Source organism: Sarcophilus harrisii, chromosome 1 (assembly GCF_902635505.1).
Source record: "Sarcophilus harrisii chromosome 1, mSarHar1.11, whole genome shotgun sequence".
NCBI lineage: Eukaryota > Metazoa > Chordata > Mammalia > Dasyuromorphia > Dasyuridae > Sarcophilus > Sarcophilus harrisii.
The window spans coordinates 293,634,637-293,658,468 of record NC_045426.1 but is presented as its reverse complement, the minus strand read 5'-3'; the positions used below and the strand labels follow the sequence as shown (position 1 = coordinate 293,658,468).

The 23,832-nt window shown below is 36.4% G+C and overlaps 1 protein-coding gene across 2 annotated transcripts in view; it reads right to left on the bottom strand.

Moving 5' to 3' along the window:
* Window positions 1-20,623, bottom strand: part of DOCK8 (dedicator of cytokinesis 8) — a 307,293-nt gene extending 286,670 nt beyond the window's left edge. The window contains exon 1 of one of the 2 annotated variants that reach the window (XM_031943861.1): window positions 20,547-20,623. In XM_031943861.1, the coding sequence (XP_031799721.1) occupies window positions 20,547-20,551 (5 nt within the window). In that variant the 5' untranslated portion in view covers window positions 20,552-20,623. Of the gene's footprint in view, window positions 1-12,013; window positions 12,186-20,546 lie in introns of those variants that run through there. The other variant, XM_031943857.1, reaches the window with a different exon arrangement.
* Window positions 20,624-23,832: the final 3,209 nt, after the last annotated feature.

The window sequence follows — 23,832 nt, the reverse complement described above, 5'->3', positions numbered from 1 at the left end:
AATAATAGCCTTGAGCATTGCCTTGTGGATAGTTCCAGGTTAAGGATTTAGTTATAGACTTTCTATGGAAAGAAAGGGACTTTAGAGAAGCATGACTCTTAGAAACAGAAAAGAATTATATATGTTGCTCCCTAATACTAAATTGATCACCAGAAAGGGATGAAAATCACAAAGTAGAAGAGTAAGCAACTTGGATATTTTTCATTCCACTATTACAGTGAAATATTCAGACAGTATGGGTGTATTGGGAAGGTGGCTCTCTCTCTCTCTCTCTCTCTCTCTCTCTCTCTTTCTTTCTCTCTCTCTCTCTCTGTGTATATATATATATCTTACCTTTCAGGGAAAAGAAGCTACTAGGAGGTTTTTGTGGGATTGAAGGAGGACTCACCAAAATGATGGGATATTGTCTTCAGCAGCCCCAAGTTCAACTCCATTATAAGGAAAATAAAAACCATGAATTGATACTGAATCTGAAAAAGTGTGACCAAACTAGAGAACAAAAATTGTGTTGATTACTCATAGGCTATTGTGGATACTTTGTATTTTTTCATTTATTGTAGGGTAAAATAAAGATCAGCCTGTACCTGATACTTGTATTATCTTGAGTGCTTGCATAGAATCTGGAAACTCTGGTGTATATAAATATGAAGACCTAGACATAAGCTAGGTTGGCCATTTCTTAGAGTACACTTTGGGTGAGGAAATAATAGTCTTTCTATCAAAAAGAGAATATTTGTGGGTTAACCTCTAGGATTAGATCCTGTCCCTGTGAGCCCAGTACTTAGGGTCATTAGGCTAAGGCTAACAATAGTTAAACCTCTTACATGTTTTCCTTCTCAGGTATTGAGAAGGGAATATAGAAATAATAGACTCTTTCAACTCTATAATCTCTTGAGTCATGGTTTTAAAAGAGAATTGAAGCTTTGTAGCTGGTAGCCTAGAGGATACTTTTCTCTCTCCCTTTTTGGCACTAACATCTATGCAGTGTCTTTTTTCATCAGAATACTTTTCAGTGCTGTTCTGAGAGAGGAGCCAAAAGGCAGCAGCGGTCATTTGTAAAGGCTGCTTGAGCTGTTTCTGTGCTCTAGGGAGATTCCCAAAGCACGACTGGCCAAGTACCTGGTGAAATATGGGAGTGGGCAACTACATTTAGGATGGTTTCAATTTAGTGTGGGAAAAAGGGAAAAGAAATTATTTTCTTGAGTAATACTAAAGAGCTGCCCTCTCCTGATTTATTAATTTTTGCTTAAACACCAAAAGGGGCAGATTTTCATCTTTAGAGGAAATGTGATATAGTAGATAGGGTGTTGGACTTGGAATCAAGAAACCTGAGTCTTATAGAGTTACTACCTTTGTACTCACATGTGGGAGTTACTTGAGAGGCAGCATGGCCTAGTAGATATAGCACTGGACTTAGAATCAGAAAGACATGGGTTCAGAGCTGTAAGGGTCAAAGAACTCATCTCATCATCCCATCCTGTCATTTTACAGATGATGAAAACAAAATCCCAAGAGAGTAAAATAGTTGACTATAGATATATAAATAGTTATTTAAAAAAAAAAAAAGTGGGTCTTGGGCTCAAACCCAATTTCTCTGATCACATTTTAGTACTATTTCCAAGCTGCTCTTATCCTAAGTTATTTTAGATTGGTCAAATAAAGCAAAACACCAGTCAGTCAACTAGTATTTATTAAGTGTGTAACTGTGTGCCAAGCACTTTGGCAAATGAGAGGATACAAAGAAAGACCAAAAAACCGCAAGTTTCTGGACAATCAACTCAAATTTTTATATAGATCTATGAACTTATCTGTTTAGGATCTGTCTCCAAAGATGCTAATCAAAACCTGTCTCTGCCTGCCTATCTTAAGGGACCTGATTCATGACCTCACAATAATTTGCCATGTGAAGTCCACCCAATATAGTGAAGGTTTTCCTCACTTTCTTCTGACATCAAGAAGTTCCCAGTAGACTTTTTTGACTACCCACGTGTTATCCCTTCCTCTCACCACTCAACCAGCCCATTTTCTCTTTCATCCTTGCTCTAGAGTTCCAACAAAAGAAGGTGGGTTATATGTCACTCACAGTCTGATTACTAGGGTTTAAATATTCTAAATCCTCTGGCTCCTCTGATTAAATGTGCCAGACCATCTTGGCTAATTTTTTTTTTCCCTAAAAAAGCACATGTCCTTGATACTCTGAAAGATCAGTGGTTTCCTTAGTATGGGCATGAGCAATAAGAGCATGCTACAAATCAGCTGGACAAAAAAAGGAATTTGATGAAGAATTTTGGAAACAGACCATAGACCTATCATGGAGGCATGAAATAGTAACAGTGGAAGGTTACAAATCTATGGACTACTGCTTTAATTACTCAGCTCTTCACCATCCTCCATGTTAATTTTATTTTTCCAAAGTGGGAGGAAGCAGTAAGAAAAACTGCTATTCTGGACATGATTCTGACCAAAAGGGAAGAACTAGTTATTGAAGTAGAAGTGATAGAAACTTTAAAAGGAAGTGACAACTAGATCTTAAAATTTGTGATAAAGAAGGGAATAGTCTGACTCACCTTAGATTTAGGGATTACAAATTTCAAAGAATTCAGGGAAATAAGAGGTAGAATTCCATGAGAGATGGGTAGTTTTCAAAAATGAAATTCTAATTATTTAAACAAATTATTTTGACAAGGAACCAAGAAAACCTCAAATGGGGTCATGAAGAATTATATACAACTGAACAACAACAGCAATCACTTATATATGAATTTGAAATGATTTCAGAGAGAAGGCATTAAGGTTAAGGAGAAGTTGGAAAACTTATGTAATAATAAAGAAAAAAAAATCTTTTCATTATAGTGGTTTTCACATCACACAAAATTCACATCATCTAAACTCAACAGGGTCGCCACCACCAAACTGTACTAAAAAAAACAAAAAACAAAAAAAAACCCTCTAATTTCACATAAGATTCTTTAAAGTTTTACCGGTTCCAAACTTTTCCCTTTCTCAGACCCCCAGCTCCATGTGCCTCTTAGCAGGTTACCTAGCCCCACAAAATTCTTTACATAAGTTTACATAAGCTTTACCTAGCTATCTTTGTCAAAACTATCTCCTCTGTTTGTGTCCTTGATCTTATGTCCTGCTGTCTGGTTAGCCCTTGTTTCATCAAACCCTTTCTCTCTCTTCTTTAGTGTTCCCTTTTTAACAGACACTTCCCCTTTGCCTATAAACACTCTAAGATAATGATATAGTCAAATGAGCACAGACTATAGCCATAGCACATCAATACAAATGTCACCTCTGTTATTTCTATATGTGACCTTGGTTTCAGATTCTCCATTTGTCAAATAAAACAGTTGAACTAGTTGGTTGGCCTCCACAATCCTTTCCAGCTCTAGAATTTCAATTCTATAATTCCTTTTACCTTTTAATATAATCATTCTATATTTCTTTACTAGTAAACTTCTTAAATGAGTAGTTTCTACTTGTTGACTCCATTTCTTTTCTTTGGTCTTCAGCACTATTCTAAAAGTTTTCCCTCTTAAGGGCCACCACTGATAATTGCCAAAGAATTTTTCTCAGTCATGTTCTGTTTTGGCCTTTGTACAGCAGGTGACATTAATTGACCATTAAAATATGAACTCCTTGAGAGCATCAACTTTTTTCTCATTAGAAGAATTCCTAGCAATTAATATAGGGCCTATATTTATTAAGCACTTACATATTTGTTAACTGATTGATCACCTCTTTAAAAAACAAAACAAAATAAAAAAAATTGATACTAACTCAATTTGGACTTCTCATTTATACTTGCTTAGATTCCAATTTAGATTCTTCCCTTCTCTTTTCCCCAAAGGGGATAGCTTATTCCTGTATTCTATGTTTGCTCTAAATGGACTGGCATATTTTGACCTACCAGACTTGAGACATGTCCTCAGATCCTCATTGAGATCTCCAGTTTACAATTCAGATTTAACATATCCAAAAGTGATCTCATTTTCTCAACAAAATTTACTCTTCTTCCCAACTTCCTTATTTATGTTGATTGTTGTTCCTATTTACTCAAAGCTCAAAACCTCAGTTATTTTTTAAACTTTCCTCTTCATGTCCCACATCCAATTAGGTTCTATTGAATTCTACTCTGCCTGTATCCTTACCATCTTTTCCCTTCTTTACACTGACATCTCTACCACCTAGCTAAGATCCTCATTACCTCCTATCTAAATTATTGTAAAGATCTCTTAATTCGTCTCTTCCCTTATAATCTTATCCTATCTCCAATCCACCCTTCACACAGTTACTAACATAATCTTCTCATCATATCATTCTCTTGTTCAAAAACATTTAGTGGTTCCCTATTTTCTAAAATAGGAACTCCTTAGTCTGTAATTGTCATTTGGTTCCTTTTTATTTCATACTAGTTCTCTTCATGCACCCATGAATTTCATTTTCCAGCCTAGTAATTGTTTTCTGATTTTTGTCCTATATCTGTTGCAGTTTGTGCAGTTGATGTGTTACAAATGTAAAATATTCCTTTTCTTATCTCTGTCTTTTGAAATCCTTCTGTTTTGAGTTACAGTTTAGGAGTCACTTCCTCCACTAAAATTTACCATGAAAAACAACCATAAATATACATGGCCTGTCTCCCTCCTAGCTCCTGATAAGGCTTATCAGCATATTGAGCTAGACTATTCTAAGAATATGTTTGTGGGGAACCACTCTATTTATAAGAAGCAAAGCAGAAAATTCCTCCAATTTTGGAAAATCTGTTTTTTCCTCCTCCTTATGGGAGGAAAATTATGCATCATGAATAATGTATTTCTCTAACTCTACTATATTTTTCATCTCAAGGTGTGGAGTAGAAAATATGTTATAATTGAATTTGGAGGATTTGGGTACAAATTCTGACACGCCAGTGTCACCTAGACCTTGAGTAATTTCTCAGTTTTCTTATCTGCAAAATTAAAGAGTATGCCTTAGATAACCTCTAAAGACTTTTCTAGCAGCAAATTTAAGATACCAGAAATTCAATATTTTTTTTTTTGTTATCAGGACAAAACATAAGTAGTCAAGTACAATATAAAGAATATAAGTCCTACTGATGCATTGTTGGAGGAGTTGTGAACCAATCCAACCATTCTGGAGAACAATCTGGTATTATGCCCCAAAAGTTATCAAACTGTGCATACCCTTTGATCCAGCAGTGCTACTACTGTATCCCAAAGAGATACTAAAGAAGGGAAAGGGACCTGTATGTGCCAAAATGTTTGTGGCAGCCCTGTTTGTAGTGGCCAGAAGCTGGAAAATGAATGAATGCCCATCAATTAGAGAATGGTTGGGTAAATTGTGGTATATAAATGTTATGGAATATTATTGTTCTGTAAGAAATGACAAGCAGGATGAATACAGAGAGGCTTGGAGAGACTTGCATGAACTGATGCTAAGTGAAATGAGCAGAACCAGAAGATCATTATATACTTCAACAACGATACTGTATGAGGATATATATTGATGGAAGTGGATATTTTCGACAAAGAGAAGATCTAACTCAGTTCCAAATGATCAATGATGGATAGAAGCAGCTACACCCAGAGAAGGAACACTGGGAAATGAGTTTAAACTGTATGCAATTTTGTTTTTCTTCCCAGGTTATTTTTACCTTCTGAATCCAATTCTCCCTGTGCAACAAGAGAACTGTTTGTTTCTGCACACATATATTGTATCTAGGATATACTGTAACATATTTAACATGTATAAGACTGCTTACCATCTAGGGAAGGGGGTGGAGGAAGGGAAGGGAAAAGTTGGAACAGAAGTGAGTGCAAGGGATAATGTAAAAAATTGCCCAGGCATATGTTCTGTCAATAAAAAGTTTTTTAAAATCCTACCGTTATTATAATTATTAAAAAAAAAAAAAAAAAAAAAGAACGTAAGTCCTGGAGTCAAAGGATGTGGACTGAAAACTTACATCTGACTTACTAGCTGTATGATCATGGGCAAGTCATTTAACTTGGTTAAGTGAGATTCGGTTTTCTCATATTAAAATAAGGAGGTTGTATTAAATAGAATTTAGCTTCAGAGCTAAGATCTAATTATTCTGACTGGGGTCAAGGACAGAGTGCTTGGCAGGAATCAAGAATAGGGCTTGTTTCTAAGCACATGCCTCAAACAATTCCCTAAGAAGTTATCTCCTAAGGCACACATTATGATATACATAGCTCCCCAAATTGATAAAAGTCTCATATCTCTTATGTATTCATGTATTTCTCTTTATCAAATGAAGCATATTAGAAATCCTTCTCCAATATGTTTCTTCTAAAAGAATATGAGAGCAGGGACTGTGTCCTATTTAGGCAGCTGGATAGCACTATGGATAGGGTCTGGAGTCAGGAAGACCAGAGTTTAAATTTAACCTCACATACTTATCTAGCTATGTGATCCTAGGCAAGTCACTTAATCTTTGTCTGCTTCTGATTCCTCATTTGTAAAATGGGGATAATAACAGCAACTACTTCCTGGGATGTTGTCCAAATCAAATGAGATGGGGGAAGTTAGATGACCTAGTGGGTAGAGCACTGGCCCTGAAGTCACTTCAAATCCACCTCAGATACTTAAAACTTATTAGCTATGTGACACCGACCAAATTACTTAACTCCAATCATCCTACCAAAAAAGAGGAAAAAAGGAATCAAATAAGATAATAATTGTAAGGTACTTAGAGCTGTAACTAACACAGTAAGCGCTTACATTCATTTTTCAGTCATATCTGACTCTTTGTGATCCCCTTAGGGTCTTTCTTGGCAAAGATCCTGGAGTGGTTTGCCATTTTCTTTTCCAGAATCATAGTATCTGGAGCCACATTTGTACTCAGATCTTCTTGACTCCAGACTCAGGGCTTGATGACTGAGTCACCTTGCAGCTTCCACCACTACATTTTGTAGTAATCTTTAATTTCTGACAGGTGAAGGAAAGAGCAAGAGAAAACACCTATCAAAGTACTAATGAACTTGTTTCAACAGTTTTTGTCTTTTGTAACTTAAATTAAACCAAGAAATTGCTGTATAATATAAGAAAAACATTCTCACTTTGTTCAAACACTTAAGGTGTTATTTTTTTCTTGGGGTTTGTGACAGATTCATGGAACTCCTAATGTGGAGATACCTTCCAGTGCAACATATAGTATCAGACAGCTGTCTAGGGTGGGGTGTTAGAGTGTGAACTGAGAGATAATGTGTCTTGCCTATGGAAAAACAGCTAGGATATGTCAGAGATAGTATTCAAATCTAGGTCTTCTTAATTTTCCAAGTACTGCTCTTTGTTCACTGGATTATACAGCTTCTTTCCATCTCCTCAATTTGTTTAAACAGGGTACTAATTTCAATACAAAAAACAATCAGCCAAGACTATATGCTACATTTTTTTTGGATAGCCTAGTGATTTATACATATTTATATAGATTTCACTTTGTTCACTGAAAGTCCATTAAAACACAGTTTTTATTTTAAATAAATTTCTGTCTAAACATGACTTTTATTTGTAAAGTAAATTATACAGATTTTATCGGAATGAGGAAGAAATTCTTTTTACTAATGCAGATGTGCAGTTTTCCAGCAATTTAATGAATGGATTAGAACAATGAGAAACTTCAGTATCGCACAGACAGAATATACAAGATGGGACTTGTACCCAAGTCTTTCTAGTGCAGAGGCCAGCTGTCTAACCACTGTGATCCTATTCAGTAGTGATGTAATAAATACATAAAAGTAAACCTATATGATTCAGGCCAATTCCAATAGACTTGTGATGGAGAGAGCCATCTGCATCCAGAAAGAGGACTGTGGGGAGTGAATGTACAACATAGTATTTTCACCTTTTTTGTTGTTTGCTTGCTTGCTTTTTTCTTTCTCATATTTGTCATGTGCAGCATGACAAATGTGTTAATATGTATAGAAGAATTGCACATGTTTAACATATATTGGATTACTTGCTGTCTGGGGAAGGAAGAGAAAGGAGGGACAAAAGTTTGGAATACAGGGTTTTGCAGGGGTGAATACAGAAAATTATCTTTGAATATATTTTGAAAATAAAAAGCTATTATTAAAAAGAAAAAAAAAAGTAAACCTGTAGTGCACTGAAGGCAGTAAGTGCTGGGTTCAAATGTCTCTGACGTTACTAACTATGTGACCTTGGAAGTCATTTATTCTTGCTGTGCCTCAATTTCCTCATCTTGTCAAATGAGAGGATTAGACTCCCTGGATTCTAAATCCTTTTCAGCTCTAAATATATGACTATGAATGGCTGTGACATTTTCCTCTTAAATTTATACAAAGCTTGGACAAACATTAGTAAATTGATCTCATCATTCTATTCCTTTAAGTAACAATTGATTTCAAGTCTCTTCTGTCTCATTCATAAAAAGGCTGAAAAGGGAAAGTTAAATTCAAAATATGTAGGGTTGTACATTATATGTTATTAAGCTATTATACTAATGTGACACTAGTCTAATAGCATATATATATGTTAGATACATAATATGTGATCATCAATCATTGCTTGGACATTAGATAAACCTTATATTTTGATTTGAGGGAGAAGCTATTTGATCAGTGTTGAACATTCTATTTTAATAAATGTTTGCAATGAAATCTGTCAGTATAGCAATTTACTGATATCTCCTCAATCTGCTCCATGTTTGTGGAGCACCAAGATATCACTAGTGGCCTTCAATTTCTACCTGAAAACTCTGCCTTGTTTTCAGGGCCTTATTACTAATACTGCCCTCAGCTTTGACCTCATACCAGTTATCAATCTGAGACCTCAAGATTAGATTAGTTCTCTGGCTACTCATACAAGCTTTAAATTCCCCTTAAATCTCCAGTGCCACCATCTTTTGGTGCCTTTAAAATTCACAACAATGAAAGGCAGTGTCATCCACTGCCCATTGCAATTTATCTAACCTACAGTGATTCTTTGCTCTAACAAAGGCCATTATTAAGGAAGATTCCACACACCTAGGAGATATATAATTGAAGATATAATTGATGTTTGACATTAATTATAGTCTCAAATGGCATTTTAGTCTATGTTAATAATCAAATTCCTTCCAAAGACAGGAAAATAATACTATATGTATGAAATGACTTGTTCAACCTTCATAGCAAGTAACTAAGCCACAAAGCTGATTATGACCTCTTGAAGCTCTAGGCAAACTCAGTTCTTCTAAGCAGCAGTAAAAACAAAACAAAACAAAACTTGCCTTTCTGGCCAAATGGTATTGTCTTCAGTACAAAGAGGCATAGGATGGAGTTTGGGAAGCATTTGTTATCTCTCTAATTACTCTTTTATACACTCAGCTAAATTTTAAAAATGCAAAGAATCATAGTTTTAAAGCTGGAAGGGCATTTAGAGGACATGTTTTACCCTTGGAAGAAAGGAATAAGATAATAAATTGATTTATCAAGAATAGTTTTGGATTTTGATAAGACTGGGGGAAAACATCAATGTTTTGATTTATCACTGGCAAGATGAGACACAACCCCCCAACAGACAGCGGTTTTCAATGGAAGAAAAATTTCAGTGTTAAGTGCCAAGGATAAAAATATACTTAAATTTGGTCTCTCTTTATTTGTATTGTAGCAAGGCAGTTGTAGTTTAATAGACAGAATAGACAGAAACACACTGGCTTTAGGATCAGGAAGACCTAGTTCCAGATCCTGTCTCTGTCACTGACAGATAACAAAAGTCGCATCATGGTTCAAATGTCTTAAGGAGATCATTAAGAATATAAAATTATTTAAAATATTATATATATATATATATATATATATATAATTATATAAAATGTATTTTAAAATATATAAATTGTTATGATTCTTACAAGGTGATGAATCAGTGGAATTGATAGAGACAACGGTTGTTTAACAGTTCTCTAGATGTACTTATTATTTATAAGAGTTCCACAAGATTCACACCTTTAAGAGAGCATATATAAGGAGGAGCTCCCACAAACCCACAAAAGCACACTCTCGGATGTGGAGTCAGATTCATTCCAACTTCCATCTTTGTGCTGGCTGAAGACATTTAGAGGAGGAGAGGCTGAAGCTGGCAGAGGCATAGGACTAGGGGCAAGAGCTCTGGGAGCGAAGGAGAGAGATAGGCCTCTAAGAAAGCTAACATGCCCAAGGAAGGAAAGAGAAAATAAAGGATTTGGACTTTAACTCCTGGATGCATTTGGGGTGATTACACTGAACTGAAACTAAGGCTGCTCCCAGAAGCCCCCCAAGAAACCTGCTCCCAGAGAAAATTATATTTTAGAGAAGAACATTACAGACTAGTTGTCATGTCATGTAGTTAGATGTAGTTTCCAGCCCAGAAGTACCTTCTATCTACGAAATCATAGGTTAAAAAAATAAATAAACCCTAGGGATAGGAACCATATTTCACCCATACTTCATTGCTCAGGCTACACAAATGTTAAAAAAAAGAATGGCCTTAGATACTTGCCAACCCTTTTTGTTTATTAAATGTACATTTAAAAAATGACTTTTTCCACTTCATAGCTTTCCTTGAAGAAGGTATTAAAAAACATCAGTGGCAGCAGGAATCAAGTTATTTTTTTGAAATAGCAAAATCAGAAGGGATATGCAATCACCCCCAATCCTTCCACCTTTTCTACTTGAAATGTTTCTCCCTCCATCTCTCTCTCTGTGTCTCTCCCCTCCTTTTCTTCCTCCTCCCCTGTTGGAATCTTTACAAACTGTTAAGCCATTGGAGTTGACAGAGACAATAATTATCTAATTTGGCATGGTTCAATATAATTGATTTGATCTTAGAAGGAGATATTTTGGGCCAGAACTTGAAACAAGGTACTAAGTACAACTTGTGTTCACACCTTTAGAGAGCTCATAAGTATCTAAGTACTCAATGGAGTTCACACGTTTGGGAGAATTCAGGGTTTAGAAAGAGATATCCAAATTCACACCTCCCTTAGGGCCAGAGAGCACTCTGGGAGATAACTCAGAATCCCTCTCTCTCCAGAAGGTGGAGTTAACCTTTGGGAGATCATATATATACAGGAAGCTCTTAGAGCTTAAAAGAGTTACTTGGGAACATTGACTGGGGTTGGAGAGGAGCACTCTGGGAGGAAGCCCACAAGCCCTATCTTCGAGGCAAGAGAGATTGCATCTTTCAACTTGGTGCTGGCTGGAGGCTGAAGAAAGCAGAGGCAGAAGCCAAGGACAAAGCTGCAAGAGCTCTTGGAACCAAGCAGAGAGATAGGTCTCTGGGCTAACCGGGCTATATTGAAGAACACAATAAAAGATCTGAACTTTTATCAGCTGGCTGCGATTTTGGAGAAATTATTTATTTCAATTGAAACTAAGGCTGCCTCCAGAAAACCTCCCAGAGAAACCTGCTTTCTCCCAGAAAGAATCCTATTATTATATTTTAAAGAAGGAAAAAAACACCAACACTCCCCTCCTTCCCCCCATCTCTAAAACAGAAGTTTCTAAAGACCTCATGATCCAGAGAGCCGGGCATGATTCTGCCAGGAGGAGGCAGGGCAGGACAGGTGTAGAGGGAGAAAGGAACAAACGGACAGTGCGAGGGAAGAGAACTGAATGACATTAGGTTAGAGGGAATCGGGATCCTGCATGAAGAATTTTAGATTTATAACCGCCGCGGAGCAACAGTAGCTAGCAAGAGGTGCGTATCGTCGGGGAAAAGAAATTTAAAGCACAGTTTTAAAATTAATCCCAGCAGGGGATTCCTTTAATGAATACACAACACACACACATTCACAATCGCACATACGTCCTCACGCGCACAAACATGACAGGTGAGCTCAGTCATCCAGGTTTGCAAAAGTCAGTCCTTGCTCTTGACTCACTTGGTTGAGTGGTCTTTGGACTTAGCTCTACGGCCTTAGGACTTAGTTGCTGGGGATCAGCGCTCATGCTTTCCCCCGCCATCAGCCCAGAAGAAAAGTTTGTCTGGGAATCTGCGGGGCTCGCCTTACCTGTTGAGCTTGAGGGCGAATGCCCTACGCTCGGCGGTGGGCAGCGTGGCCATTCCTGGCTTTCTCTACTGCGTTGCTTCTAGGGTCCTGAGCTGAGTAGAAGAGGAAGATGAGCAAGGCAGAAGTGGCAGCTGAGGGAGAAGTGAGCCTCATTTGTCAATTCTGGGTGGAAACTTCCGCATTTTCACCTTCATTGAAATCACCCAAGGGGAGGGACCAGCTGCGGCTAGCTATCAAGTTAGTCCTGGTCTTGTCTGTCACCTTCCTCTTGCACGGAAACCTGAATCCAGAAAACCTTCCGAATTTTCACTTCTGCAAAGCTTGAAGCAAACACACACACACACACAAACACACACACACTCTCCTTCCCTCTTTCTCCCTGGGACTTCCCAAGCCAATCAATTAACAATAACTCTCACGCATGGATGCTCTAGCAACAGCAATCGGGATTATTTTTTTGCAAATGCAACCTCTTTTCTAAGTCTCTCAATTTTCTCCCTTTAAATAGATCTCAGCCAGAACTCAACATAGTCTGCCTCTCCCATTGCCATCAATGGGATGACTATTTGGTATTGCTGGAAAACTGGATACTATGGTTCCTCTGGCAAAATTATCTCGGAAACATTGGCAAATATATAGAGCTTGTTATGTCAGCCAGGACAAAGCCCATATTCTCTCTCTGTCTACCTCTCTCATTATTTTTCTCTTGCTTTTTCTCCCTCTACCCTTGTTCCTCTCCTATTCTTCCTGTCTCATTTCTTTCACTCCCTCTCATATTGACGTGAGAACCCTGAAACTGAAGGGGGGATCCCGAAACTCTTATTTGAAACTCATTGAATTCTTGCCTCTCTAAAAGACCAGACCCAGGGAAACAGTTTAAGGAGCTTCATTCTATTATCCTGAGAGATGGGCACCACCTCCAATTGATAATATCCACCTACTGATTATCACTCTCTGTTGAGTTGAAAATTAGTCTAGGACTTCTCATTCAATTCCAAGATTCTCTATTTTGATTTGAACTTAAACTGCTTCCAGTGCCCATCAAGAACTGCCTCCTATAACAAGTTTCCTTCAACCCAACTCCTTGTCGAGGATCTCAAAGCAGGAAATCATGCCAGGCCAAGGGAACTCCCTTAGCATAGCTACTTTTGAGGGACTCTCTGCCCTCTGGAAGACATTCTCTTTCAGCATTACTCCCTCTTTATCTCTCTCTCCTATTTCCCTAATAGGATCTTATTCACTTTCTCTGCTAGAGGATTTCTCTGCTAAAAACTTTCTCTGTGCCAGGACTCCTCTGTTAAATCTTTACTTCTCTGTAGGGACCTGCCACTGAGGAAGTCAGACTGCAAAAGCTGACCTCTCAGTTCTAATAATTAACTTCTTTGCCAGTTTAACTTTTCAGGTTTGTAAGAAGGACTTGCACTGCCAGAAAGGGGTTCCCACAACTCCCTGCCCTGTGCAACAATATCATCTTTTCACTTCCTCCCCCTCCCCCTCTTTCCCCTTCCCCTTTCCTTCTCCCTCTTCCCTCCTCCTCTCATCCTCCCTCTCTTTGTTCTCCTCTTCCTCCTAGTGGTTGGAGCCCTAGCTCTGGAGTTTGGAAGACCCAAGTTTGGGTCAGTTGAGATATTGGAGAAATAATGTAACTCTTGTGAGCCTCAATTTCCTTGTGGGAAAGTGGAAGTGATTTTTGTGGGATCAAAAGAGATAATGTATGCAGTTGTTGGTGGAGTTGTGAACGAATCCAACCATTCTGGAGAGTAGTTAGGAACTATGCTCAAAAAGTTATCAAACTGTGCATACCCTTTGATCCAGCAGTGTTACTACTGGGCTTATATCCCAAAGAGATCATAAAGAAGGGAAAGGGACCTGTATGTGCACAAATGTTTGTGGCAGCCCTGTTTGTAGTGGCTAGAAACTGGAAACTGAGTGGATGCCCATCAGTTGGAGAATGGCTGAATAAATTGTGGTATATGAATATTATGGAATATTATTGTTCTGTAAGAAATGACCAACAGGATGATTTCAGAAAGGCCTGGAGAGACTTACACGAACTGATGCTGAGTGAAATGAGCAGGACCAGGAGATCATTATATACTTCAACAACAATACTATATGATGACCAGTTCTGATGGACTTGGCCATCCTCAGCAACGAAATCAACCAAATCATTTCCAATGGAGCAGTAATGAACTGAACCAGCTACGCCCAGAGAAAGAACTCTGGGAGATGACTAAAAACTATTATATTGAATTCCCAATCCCTATATTCATGCCCACCTGCATTTTTGATTTCCTTCACAAGCTAATTGTACAATATTTCAGAGTCTGATTCCTTTTGTACAGCAAAATAACAGTTTGGTCATGTATACTTATTGTGTATCTAATTTATATATTAATATATTTAACATCTACTGGTCATCCTGCCATCTGGGGGAGAGGGTGGGGGGTAAGAGGTGAAAAATTGGAATAAGAGGTTTGGCAATTGTTAATGCTGTAAAGTTACCCATACATATAACCTGTAAATAAAAAGCTATTAAATAAAAAATAATTTTTAAAAAAAGAGATAATGTATGCAAAATGCTGTGTAAAGCATAAAAGTATTATAAAAATACCAACTATTAATATTATTTATCTTCATATTATTTTTTAAATAGCATGGCAGCCAATGTGATTTTATGTTTTAAAGTGCTTTGCAATGAAGGAAGCCATTGGGTTTGTTTAAAATTTGGCACTGTGCTGAACCTAACTTTGTTTAATAATACCATAGATTATCAACACTAATGAACATATTTAATCCATTACGTTAATTAAATCATTAACTTTAAGTTAATTCTTGGATTTATATAATTAATTTGGACTTATTTTCATTCTATACAGCTCTTGTAGTTAAATGATTACATTTCCCCATCTTGGGAAAATAATTCAAAAACCTTTATTCCACTTCATTATCCCTTTTATTTACCATCCTATTTCTATACTTTATTTCACTAACAAAATAGACATCTTTTATTTTTCTACATTTTAGTTTCTGTTTTCACAGGAATTGTATTCTAGAAGATTAGCAAGAATTTCCTTCTGTCAAATCCAAAGGTCTTTTCTTGATCATCATTCTCCTTGATCTTCCTTCAGCATTTGACACTAATGTATCTCTCTCCTTGATAAAACAAATCTCATCTCTCCAAACAGGTTGAAAATTCTTTAAAGAAGGGCAACTAGGTGATGCAGTGGATAGAGAATCAGACCTGAAGTCAGGAGGACCTGAGTTCAAATCTTCTCTCAAACACAACACTTCTTAGCTGTGTGATCCTGGGCAAATCACTTAACTCCAATTGCCTCAGGAAAAAAAAAAAAAAAAGAAAATTCTTTAAAGAAAGGAAGAGTGTGCCGTACAGTAGTAAGATTGAAATTGGAAGTCAAACTCCCTGTGCTTGAATCCCAGCTCAGCTACTTATTACCTGTTTCACCTTGATCTTCCAAGATATCATATCTAGATAATCCCATCTCTCCTTCTCCCTTTACTTTAAGGAATTAATTCTCTTCTTGCCTCTCATTAATTATATATATATTCCTTGAGGCTCAGTCTTCAACCTTTAACTCTTCTTTCTTTAAAAAACTCTCAAAGACCTGAAACTTTAAGTGGTTTTATGTAGTGAATTTATCAAATCACCTGCTCTCCAATCCTTAATCTCTAATGGTCTGTTTTAGAATAGTGTGGACATCTTTGGAAAGTATACTGTCAAGGTAAATGAACTTATCAACAGTATTCAAAACTTCACCATTTGTAGTAACTGATGCTTCCACATATGAATGGTGTGGTGCTGGCTGATAAGAGTATATGAATAGTGTTAATTGTTAGGCCAAAATTAGCACAAGCATCAGAGAATTGATCCATACTTTGTTGAATCTTGGCTTCAATAGCACAATCATCTGCAAACAAAAAATCATGTAACAACACTCCCTGAATTTTAGTTCTAGCTTTTTAATCTTTTCAAGTTGAAGAATTTACCATCAGTGTTCTAGAACAATTTTTAAAAGGCTTAGGAACTCTAACCAATGAAATGAACACTATGATTCTGGAGGATTGATACTGCTGCTCACCTACAGACAGAGAAGTGATGGATTCAAGATGAAGAATCATACATACACTTTTTTGATATGGTCAGTGTGGATTATTTGTTTTATTTGCCTGTTGATTTGCTAAAAGAGCTTTGTTTTTCTTATTTTTCAATTGGGAAGGGAAAGAGGTGGAAAGAATGGAGGAAAAATGAATGCTTGCTCATTGAAAAAAATTTCTTTAAAATATTTAATGTTTACAGAATGTCTGGATATGTTATAGTATATGAATGTAATGGAATATTATTATTCTATAAGAAATAAAGAGCAGATTGATTTTGGAAAAGTCTGGAAAGATTTACATGAACTGATGCTGAATGAAGTAAGAAGAATTAGGAGAACATTGTACACAATAATAGCAAGATTATGTGATGATCAAATATGATTGCTTAGCTCTTCTCAATAATACAATGATCCAAGACAATTCTAAAAGACTTGGGATAGAAAATGTCATCCATATCCAGAGAGAGAACTATGGAGACAATACATATTGAAATATACTATTTTCTTCTTATTTTTTTCTTTTTCATGATTTTCCCCTCTTATTCTGATTTTTCTTTCATAACATGAGTAATCCAGAAATATTTTTAAATGATTGTAAGAATTATAATTCATATCAGATTGCTTCCTCTCTTGAGGAGGGGGAAGGAAAGGGAAGGAAGGATTAAAAATTTGGAAATCAAAAAATCACAAAAATGAATGTTGAAAATAATGTTTGCATGTAATTGGAAAAATACTATTGAGAAAAAATAAATATAAGCTCCTTGAGAGTAAGGATTTTCATATTTTGTATATGTACCATGCCTAGCACATAGTAGATACTTACTAAATGACTACTGACTAGTGAAAACAATAGGTATATTGATTCTCTTAGTTTAAAATAGTGACATATAATTTGTAAATGTTTATGATCTTTTAAATATGTGGGGCAGGAAGCAAGATTAGTCTTAAAAGAAGGCTGAGTAACTATATTTCCTTCTGGTAACTATATTTCCACTGGTAACTATATTTCCTTCCCTTATCCTACTCTTTATCTTACCCTTTAAATTCTACCCTGCTCAAGACATTCTTTTGAGTCTCTGAGTTGATCACAAAAAGGAAAAGAAAAAAAAAAAAAAAACCCTCTAACACCTTAAGCTCTTATCCGCTCATACCCTAATCTGTCTCCCTTAAAGTACTGGGTACATTTTTCTGACCCAATGGCTGGTTTAAAAAAAAAAAAAAGACCTAGAAAAAAATGACTCACAAGATAAGAACCTTAAGGATGTGGAAGGTTGGGTATCTGAAGGAGAAATGGGAAGAAGAGTACCAAAGATAGTCTGGGGACCTTTTATAAAGGAAAGCACATAATAAGTTTAGGATTCTTAAATAGCTTCCTTTCCTATGACTAGATAATTTTCAGTATTTGTTATTGTTCAACTGTTTCAATTATATCTGATTCTGACTCTTCTTTACCCTGTTTAGGGTTTTCTTGACAAAGATACTGGAATAGTTTATAATTTCTTTCTCCGGTTCATTTTATAGATGAGGAAACTGAGAACAAGGTTAAATGACTTTCCCAGGATCACACAGCTAGTGTCTGAGGCTGAATTTGAACTCATCTTCTTAGTACTTTATCCACTGTGCCCACTTACTGCCCTTTTCATTATTTCACAATGCAACTAAAAATTTTAGGAACCTCTATTAAAATCATATTCTAGTTCTCATGCGGATGAGGGGAGAAATTATCCTGGTTTCATAAGCTATGCCAATAGGCATGTAAGTTTTAACAGGACCTATCAAAGCTTGCTTATGAATATATTCCTTTGAGTCTTAAAAGCTGATCACAAAAATAGAATAAAAAAAAAAAAAAACCTCTAACACCTTAAGCTCTTATCACCTCATACCCTAGCAAGACCTCCTGTCTCCTTCAAAGTACTGGGTGCATTTTTCTGACCCAGTGGCTGCTTTAAAAAAAAAAAAAAAAAGACCTAGGAAAAATGACCCACAAGATAAGAACCTTATGGATGTGGAAGGAGTATATGAAGGAGAAATGGAAAGGGAGAAGGAAAGGAAGAAGAATACCAAAGATATAGGACCTAGTTAAGGACCTAGCCTAGTTAAATGCAAAGAAGTTCATTAGAGAATTCTCAGTGATAACTCTTGAAGACAACTTTTCTGAACTGAAGAAGAGATGTGAATTTCAGTCATCCACAAAATACCCATTGACAAAATCAGTTCCTTTAAATGCTGATGTATTTCAGATGTTAAACCATAAGCCATCACTAGGTAAGTAGCAGATCTGAGATCTTCTAGACTTAGTGTCTAATAGCTCCAGAGGAAAACTAAAAAAGATAGAACCTTCACATAGCTACTAATCTGATTCTATTCTACCAAATTATAACTAGATCTCTAGTTAATCTAGGGTTTTGCCACAGGGTATCAACATTAGAAAGCATTAGCAGCATTTGAACTGCTTCATCAGTATAGAAGCAAAAGAGTTTAGCACATGGAGAGCAAGAGTAATTAATTTATTAAAATAGGAAGATAAAAGAAAGAATGATCCATCTCCAACTTGAGTTACACCTCAAGTAAGCTCCAATGAAGCCATTCCTTCTTTATTTTTCTCCTTCCTCATTTTGGAAATCTTCCCAAACTCCCACAGTGTCCTTGGATGGCCTATTATCTCCATATCCCCCAAAGAGTGGTGTTCCAAGGTGTCCTACGCCCAATTAATTGCTCCGGGTGCCATAATTGATAGGTACAACTCTGCTAATCTGAAAACACATGGTGAGAATTCAGATCCAAGTATAAATGACAAGTCATTGTCTAGACTATATCACAAACATGGTGAGTGATTAGGGTCTCTTTATGTGATTCGTGATCCTTCTCTGTCAATTTTATATTCTACTTCAAAAATCTTCTTTAAATATCTCTTGACATAGAATCATAGAATTTTTTTTTAATCTATAAGGGATACTTTTTATACTTATGTATTTCAGAAAAGCTATAATTTCATCACTCTGGATTTTTTTTCCAATGCAAATTACAAGTATATTCATGAGTCACTAAGGCAAAAAATAAATTACCTAGTGAGTAACTTTCTATTGATAAGTCTCCTAAGCTTAATTTGCTTAGTTTCCTGATGACAGATAAAATGTATGTGTATAGATTATATAGAAGTGCATACACATAGCTATCTCTATATAGAAAGAGCTAAAGCCTATTGCTCAAAACATTTATACAATATAATATTATGTTGATAGATTTGTTGCTCTGAGTACAAGAAATGGACCCTATATGGGCAAAAGTTTTGTTCTTTGGGAAGGCAGTATGGTAAATTTAAAACTATTTGATTTAGGGTCAGAAGACCAAAGTTCAAATTCTGACTCTACTATCTATTACCAGTGTGTTTGTGTTAATCTAATCTCTTTCATATTCAGTTCCCTTCATCTATAATACCAGAGATCTGGATAAATTGATCTCTGAGGTTTTTTCCAGCTCTCAATCCCCTAAAAGCTTTCTAGTCTGTAGGACCTGTCAGAGTTTGAACTCTCAAAGTAGAGCCTTTGATAGCTCAATCACCTCCACCGTAAAGGAAGAAATGTTTTGAGAGAATCAGCAGGCAGGGTCCTAGCAAATTGCTTAGGCCTTCTTGGAAGAAGCTTAGCTGAAGGAAGTTGTTATATGATCATCCTGGCTTGATGAGGCTTGAATCCCCTCAATTCCTGGTTAGTAGCAATAAGAGAGTTGTTAAAATTCCCTTTAATCGGCCATAGGTTTTAAAGTGAAAGATTCACTTATTCCCGAATTATTAATTGCAAAATGAAAATTTATTGTTGGATAGAAACCAGTTTGCCAAGAGACTGACTTCTGAAGAAACTTTGCAGAAATGTTTTATATAGATATGATTCTAATAATTATACACACACACTCACAAGTTTGTGTAGCGCTGGTGAGCAGTGCTCACTCCTATTTTTTTGCTCCAATTTAATATTGATTCATTAATTAAGTGGTTTTCTCAGTTCAATCTAAATATTCATTTTTATATCTGAAAAAGTATAAAAAAAGGAATCTGAATTTCTCTACTATTCTAGTTCAGATACCCTGTCCAGAGACTGCTCTGGAGAAACACTTCATATCTGTTTCTGTTGTGTTGTTCTCCTCCTCCTCCTCCTCCTTCTTCTTCTCCTACCTTTCTCTCCTTCTTCTCTTCCCCATCTCTTCTTTCCTTTTCTCTTCTCCTTCCTCTCTGTTTCTCTGTCTGTGTCTCTCTTCTTCTCTTTATCTTTTTCTTGTCCTGGGATGCCTTCCCTCAATTGCCTCCACTTAACTTCAGTACTCTTAAGTATACCCAGATTAGCAAAAACCAACAGTTTTAAACACAGAAAAATAAAGACTTTCTTGATTCTTAGTGGAAAAGGGTTAAGAATTCTTACCACATGACCTTGCTCCCAGGGTCCGATCTTACTCATCGTAGAAGTTGCCTCAACCCATACTCCTGATTTCTTGGCTTCACATCACTTTCCATGACCTCTCATTTGACACCTCTGTGTGTCTCATTGGGAGCATTGTGACATCGTCTGGCTCCAACTCACCTGGCCAGAATTCTTGAAATATTCCAATGTCTTTCAAGAGTCATTCTGAGATGTTCAATCTTTAGCCATTGGAAATGCCCCCTTTCCACTCTCAAAGGACTTGTTAATAGTTCATAAATGGGTGTGGCCACATTAGTTTTTTTCTTTATGGGAGTCTTCCTTCCTTTCTTCCTTTTTCTTTCTATGTTTTTTTTTCCCTAACATTTCTATTTCCTCATAGATTTTGACAAAGATACATTATCATTAAGTTCCAAGAAACACTGGAATTATTCAAGAGTATAATGATACTCTTTACTAAGTAGGAGAGGAACTGTTCCCTTTACTGAAGCTGTGTTCCCTTTAAGATTTCCTTTATTGTGTTCCCTTTTCTGATCTCAGTGATCAGGATCTCCCAGGCTCCAAAGAGTCTAGAGACAGGGCCCATCCTCCCAGGATAAGAGAAGTAACACTATTCAGGGACAAATCAATTCCCATAGAAATTCTAAATTCTCATTCAAGTGAGAAATCCTGATCTGATCAGCTCAGGCTATCCCAGCCCCCCCACCAGGATGATCATATAACAACTTCCTTCAGCTAAGCTTCTTCCAAGAAGGCCTAAGCAATTTGCTAGGACCCTGCCTGCTGATTCTCTCAGCGTAAAATTCCATTTCCCAATAGAATTCTGCCACTATAGAAGTCAATCTCTTGGCAAACTGGTTTCTATCCAACAATAAACTTTCATTTTGCAATTAATAATTCGGGAATAAGTGAATCTTTCACTTTAAAACCTATGGCCGATTAAAGGGAATTTTAACAACTCTCTTATTGCTACTAACCAGGAATTGAGGGGATTCAAGCCTCATCAATAGGATTTTAGAAACAGGGAAAAATCTTGTAGATATCCCAAAGCCCAATATGCTTAGATGAACAAACTAAGGCATAAATAGGTTATGCAAGTCACGTAGGTTACCTCTTCCTTCCCTATCTCTTAGTCCTCTAAATGTGGTTATCCCCTAAGCTTTGTACTCCATCCTCTGCTATCTTCTATTTTCCAACTGAACTCTTAAGCATTTTCCAGTTGCTTCAATTATCACTTTAAACACAGAATAGGGGCAGAATAGACTTATGATTCCTTGGTATAGGAGACTCCCTCTACCAATGCAAGTTCGCATCTTACTTTTGCATTTTATTTTCAACTTATAGTCTTTTTTCCCTTTGAGGCAACTGTGATTAAGTGACTTGCCCAGGGTCACACAGCTGGGAAGTTTTAAGTTTCTGAGGGCAGATTTGAACTCAGGCCCTCCTAACTTCAGGGCTGGTACTCTATCTACTATATCACCTAGCTGCCCCTTCAACTTATAGTCTTAGAGAATTAGAGTATTATGAAGTTCAGCAACTTGTCTAGGTTGTGTCAGAGGCAGAATTTGAACTTCCTGGCATCAAGGACAGTTCTTTATCTACTATGCCACACTGCTTCTCTTAAGCACATGACTTATCTACTTATTCAGCTTTGAATTATAATTCTTATTTTCATCAGCATAAATTTCTCTACTGGATGCTCTTCAAACTTCAAACTAAAAATGTCCAAAATGCAATTCATCTTCTTTCTTATATACTATATGATCTTGTTCCCCAACATTTTTCTTTACATGGATGTTATCAAGACTTCCAGTCATTCAAGTTTGAAACCTTAGAATTATTTTTGGCTATTCCCTCTTCTACATCCCCCACATCTAATTATTGCTAGTTCTTATTGATTCAACCTTAAAAACATCTCAAATTTGTCCTTTCTTTGTTCATAACACTATACCTTCCTCCATTCCTCAGTTCTTGAGTTATTACAATAGTCTAAGTAGTCTTTTTGCTTCCTCTCTCTCCCCCTTTTCAATCTATTATTTATACATTTGCTGTATCTCATGTCACAGCCCTTCTCAAAACTTTTTTTTGTCTCTCTGTTATGATAGAATAAAATACAAACCTTAAGGGTATTCAGGATCTCACTCCAAACAGCCTTTACAGCTTTAGTTTTCTCTAGTTCTTTTAGTATAAAATGTTTACTCTGAATATTTATTTCACCACATTCTCTAATTAGTTTAATAAGCATGTATAACCTGAGTTTTAAAAAAATAGATTTTTTAACTATTTTAAGAAGAAATATATAGACTTTAATAAGAGGCAATGCAGTATACTGGTAAGTGGGCAAGACTTAGAAACACTAAGACCATTTCCTGCCTTCTGTGCATACTAACTGTTTGACCATGGATTATTAATTTATCCTCTAACCCTTAGAAATAGTAAAATTATAAATTCCAGAGGAGGAGCTGCTCTGCTTACAAGAGGGAGTTTCCCTGTGCATACCCTTTGATCCAGCAGTGTTTCTACTGGGCTTATATCCCAAAGAAATCTTAAAGAAGGGAAAGGGACCTTTATGTGCACAAATGTTTGTGGCAGGTCTCTTTGTAGTGGCTAGAAACTGGAAAATGAATAGATGCCCATCAATTGGAGAATGGCTGAATAAATTGTGGTATATAAATATTATGGAATATTATTGTTCAGTAAGAAATGAAAAGCAGGAGGATTTCAGAAAGACCTGGAGAGACTTACATGAACTGATGCTGAGTGAACTGAGCAGGACCAGAAGAGCATTATATACTTCAACAACAATACTATATGATGATCAGTTCTAATGGACGTGGCCATCTTCAATAATGAGATGAGTCAAATCAGTTCCAATAGAGCAGTAATGAACTGAACCAACCACACCCAGCGAAAGAACTCTAGGAGATGACTATGAACCTTTACATAGAATTCCCAATCCCTCTATTTTTGTCCACCTGCATTTTTTATTTCCTTCACAGACTAATAATACACTATTTCAAAGTCTGATTCTTTTTGTACAGCAAAATAACTATTAGGACATATATGCTTTAACATACTTAACATGTATTGGTCAACCTGCCATGGGGGGGAGGGGTTGGGGAAGGAGGGGAAAAATTGGAACAAAAGGTTTGGCAATTGTCAATGCTGTAAAATTACCCATGCATATAACTTGTAAATAAAAAGCTATTTAAAAAAAAAAACAAAACAAAACAAAAAACAAAACAAAACAAACAAAAAAAAAAAAACAAGAGGGAGTTTCCATACTAAT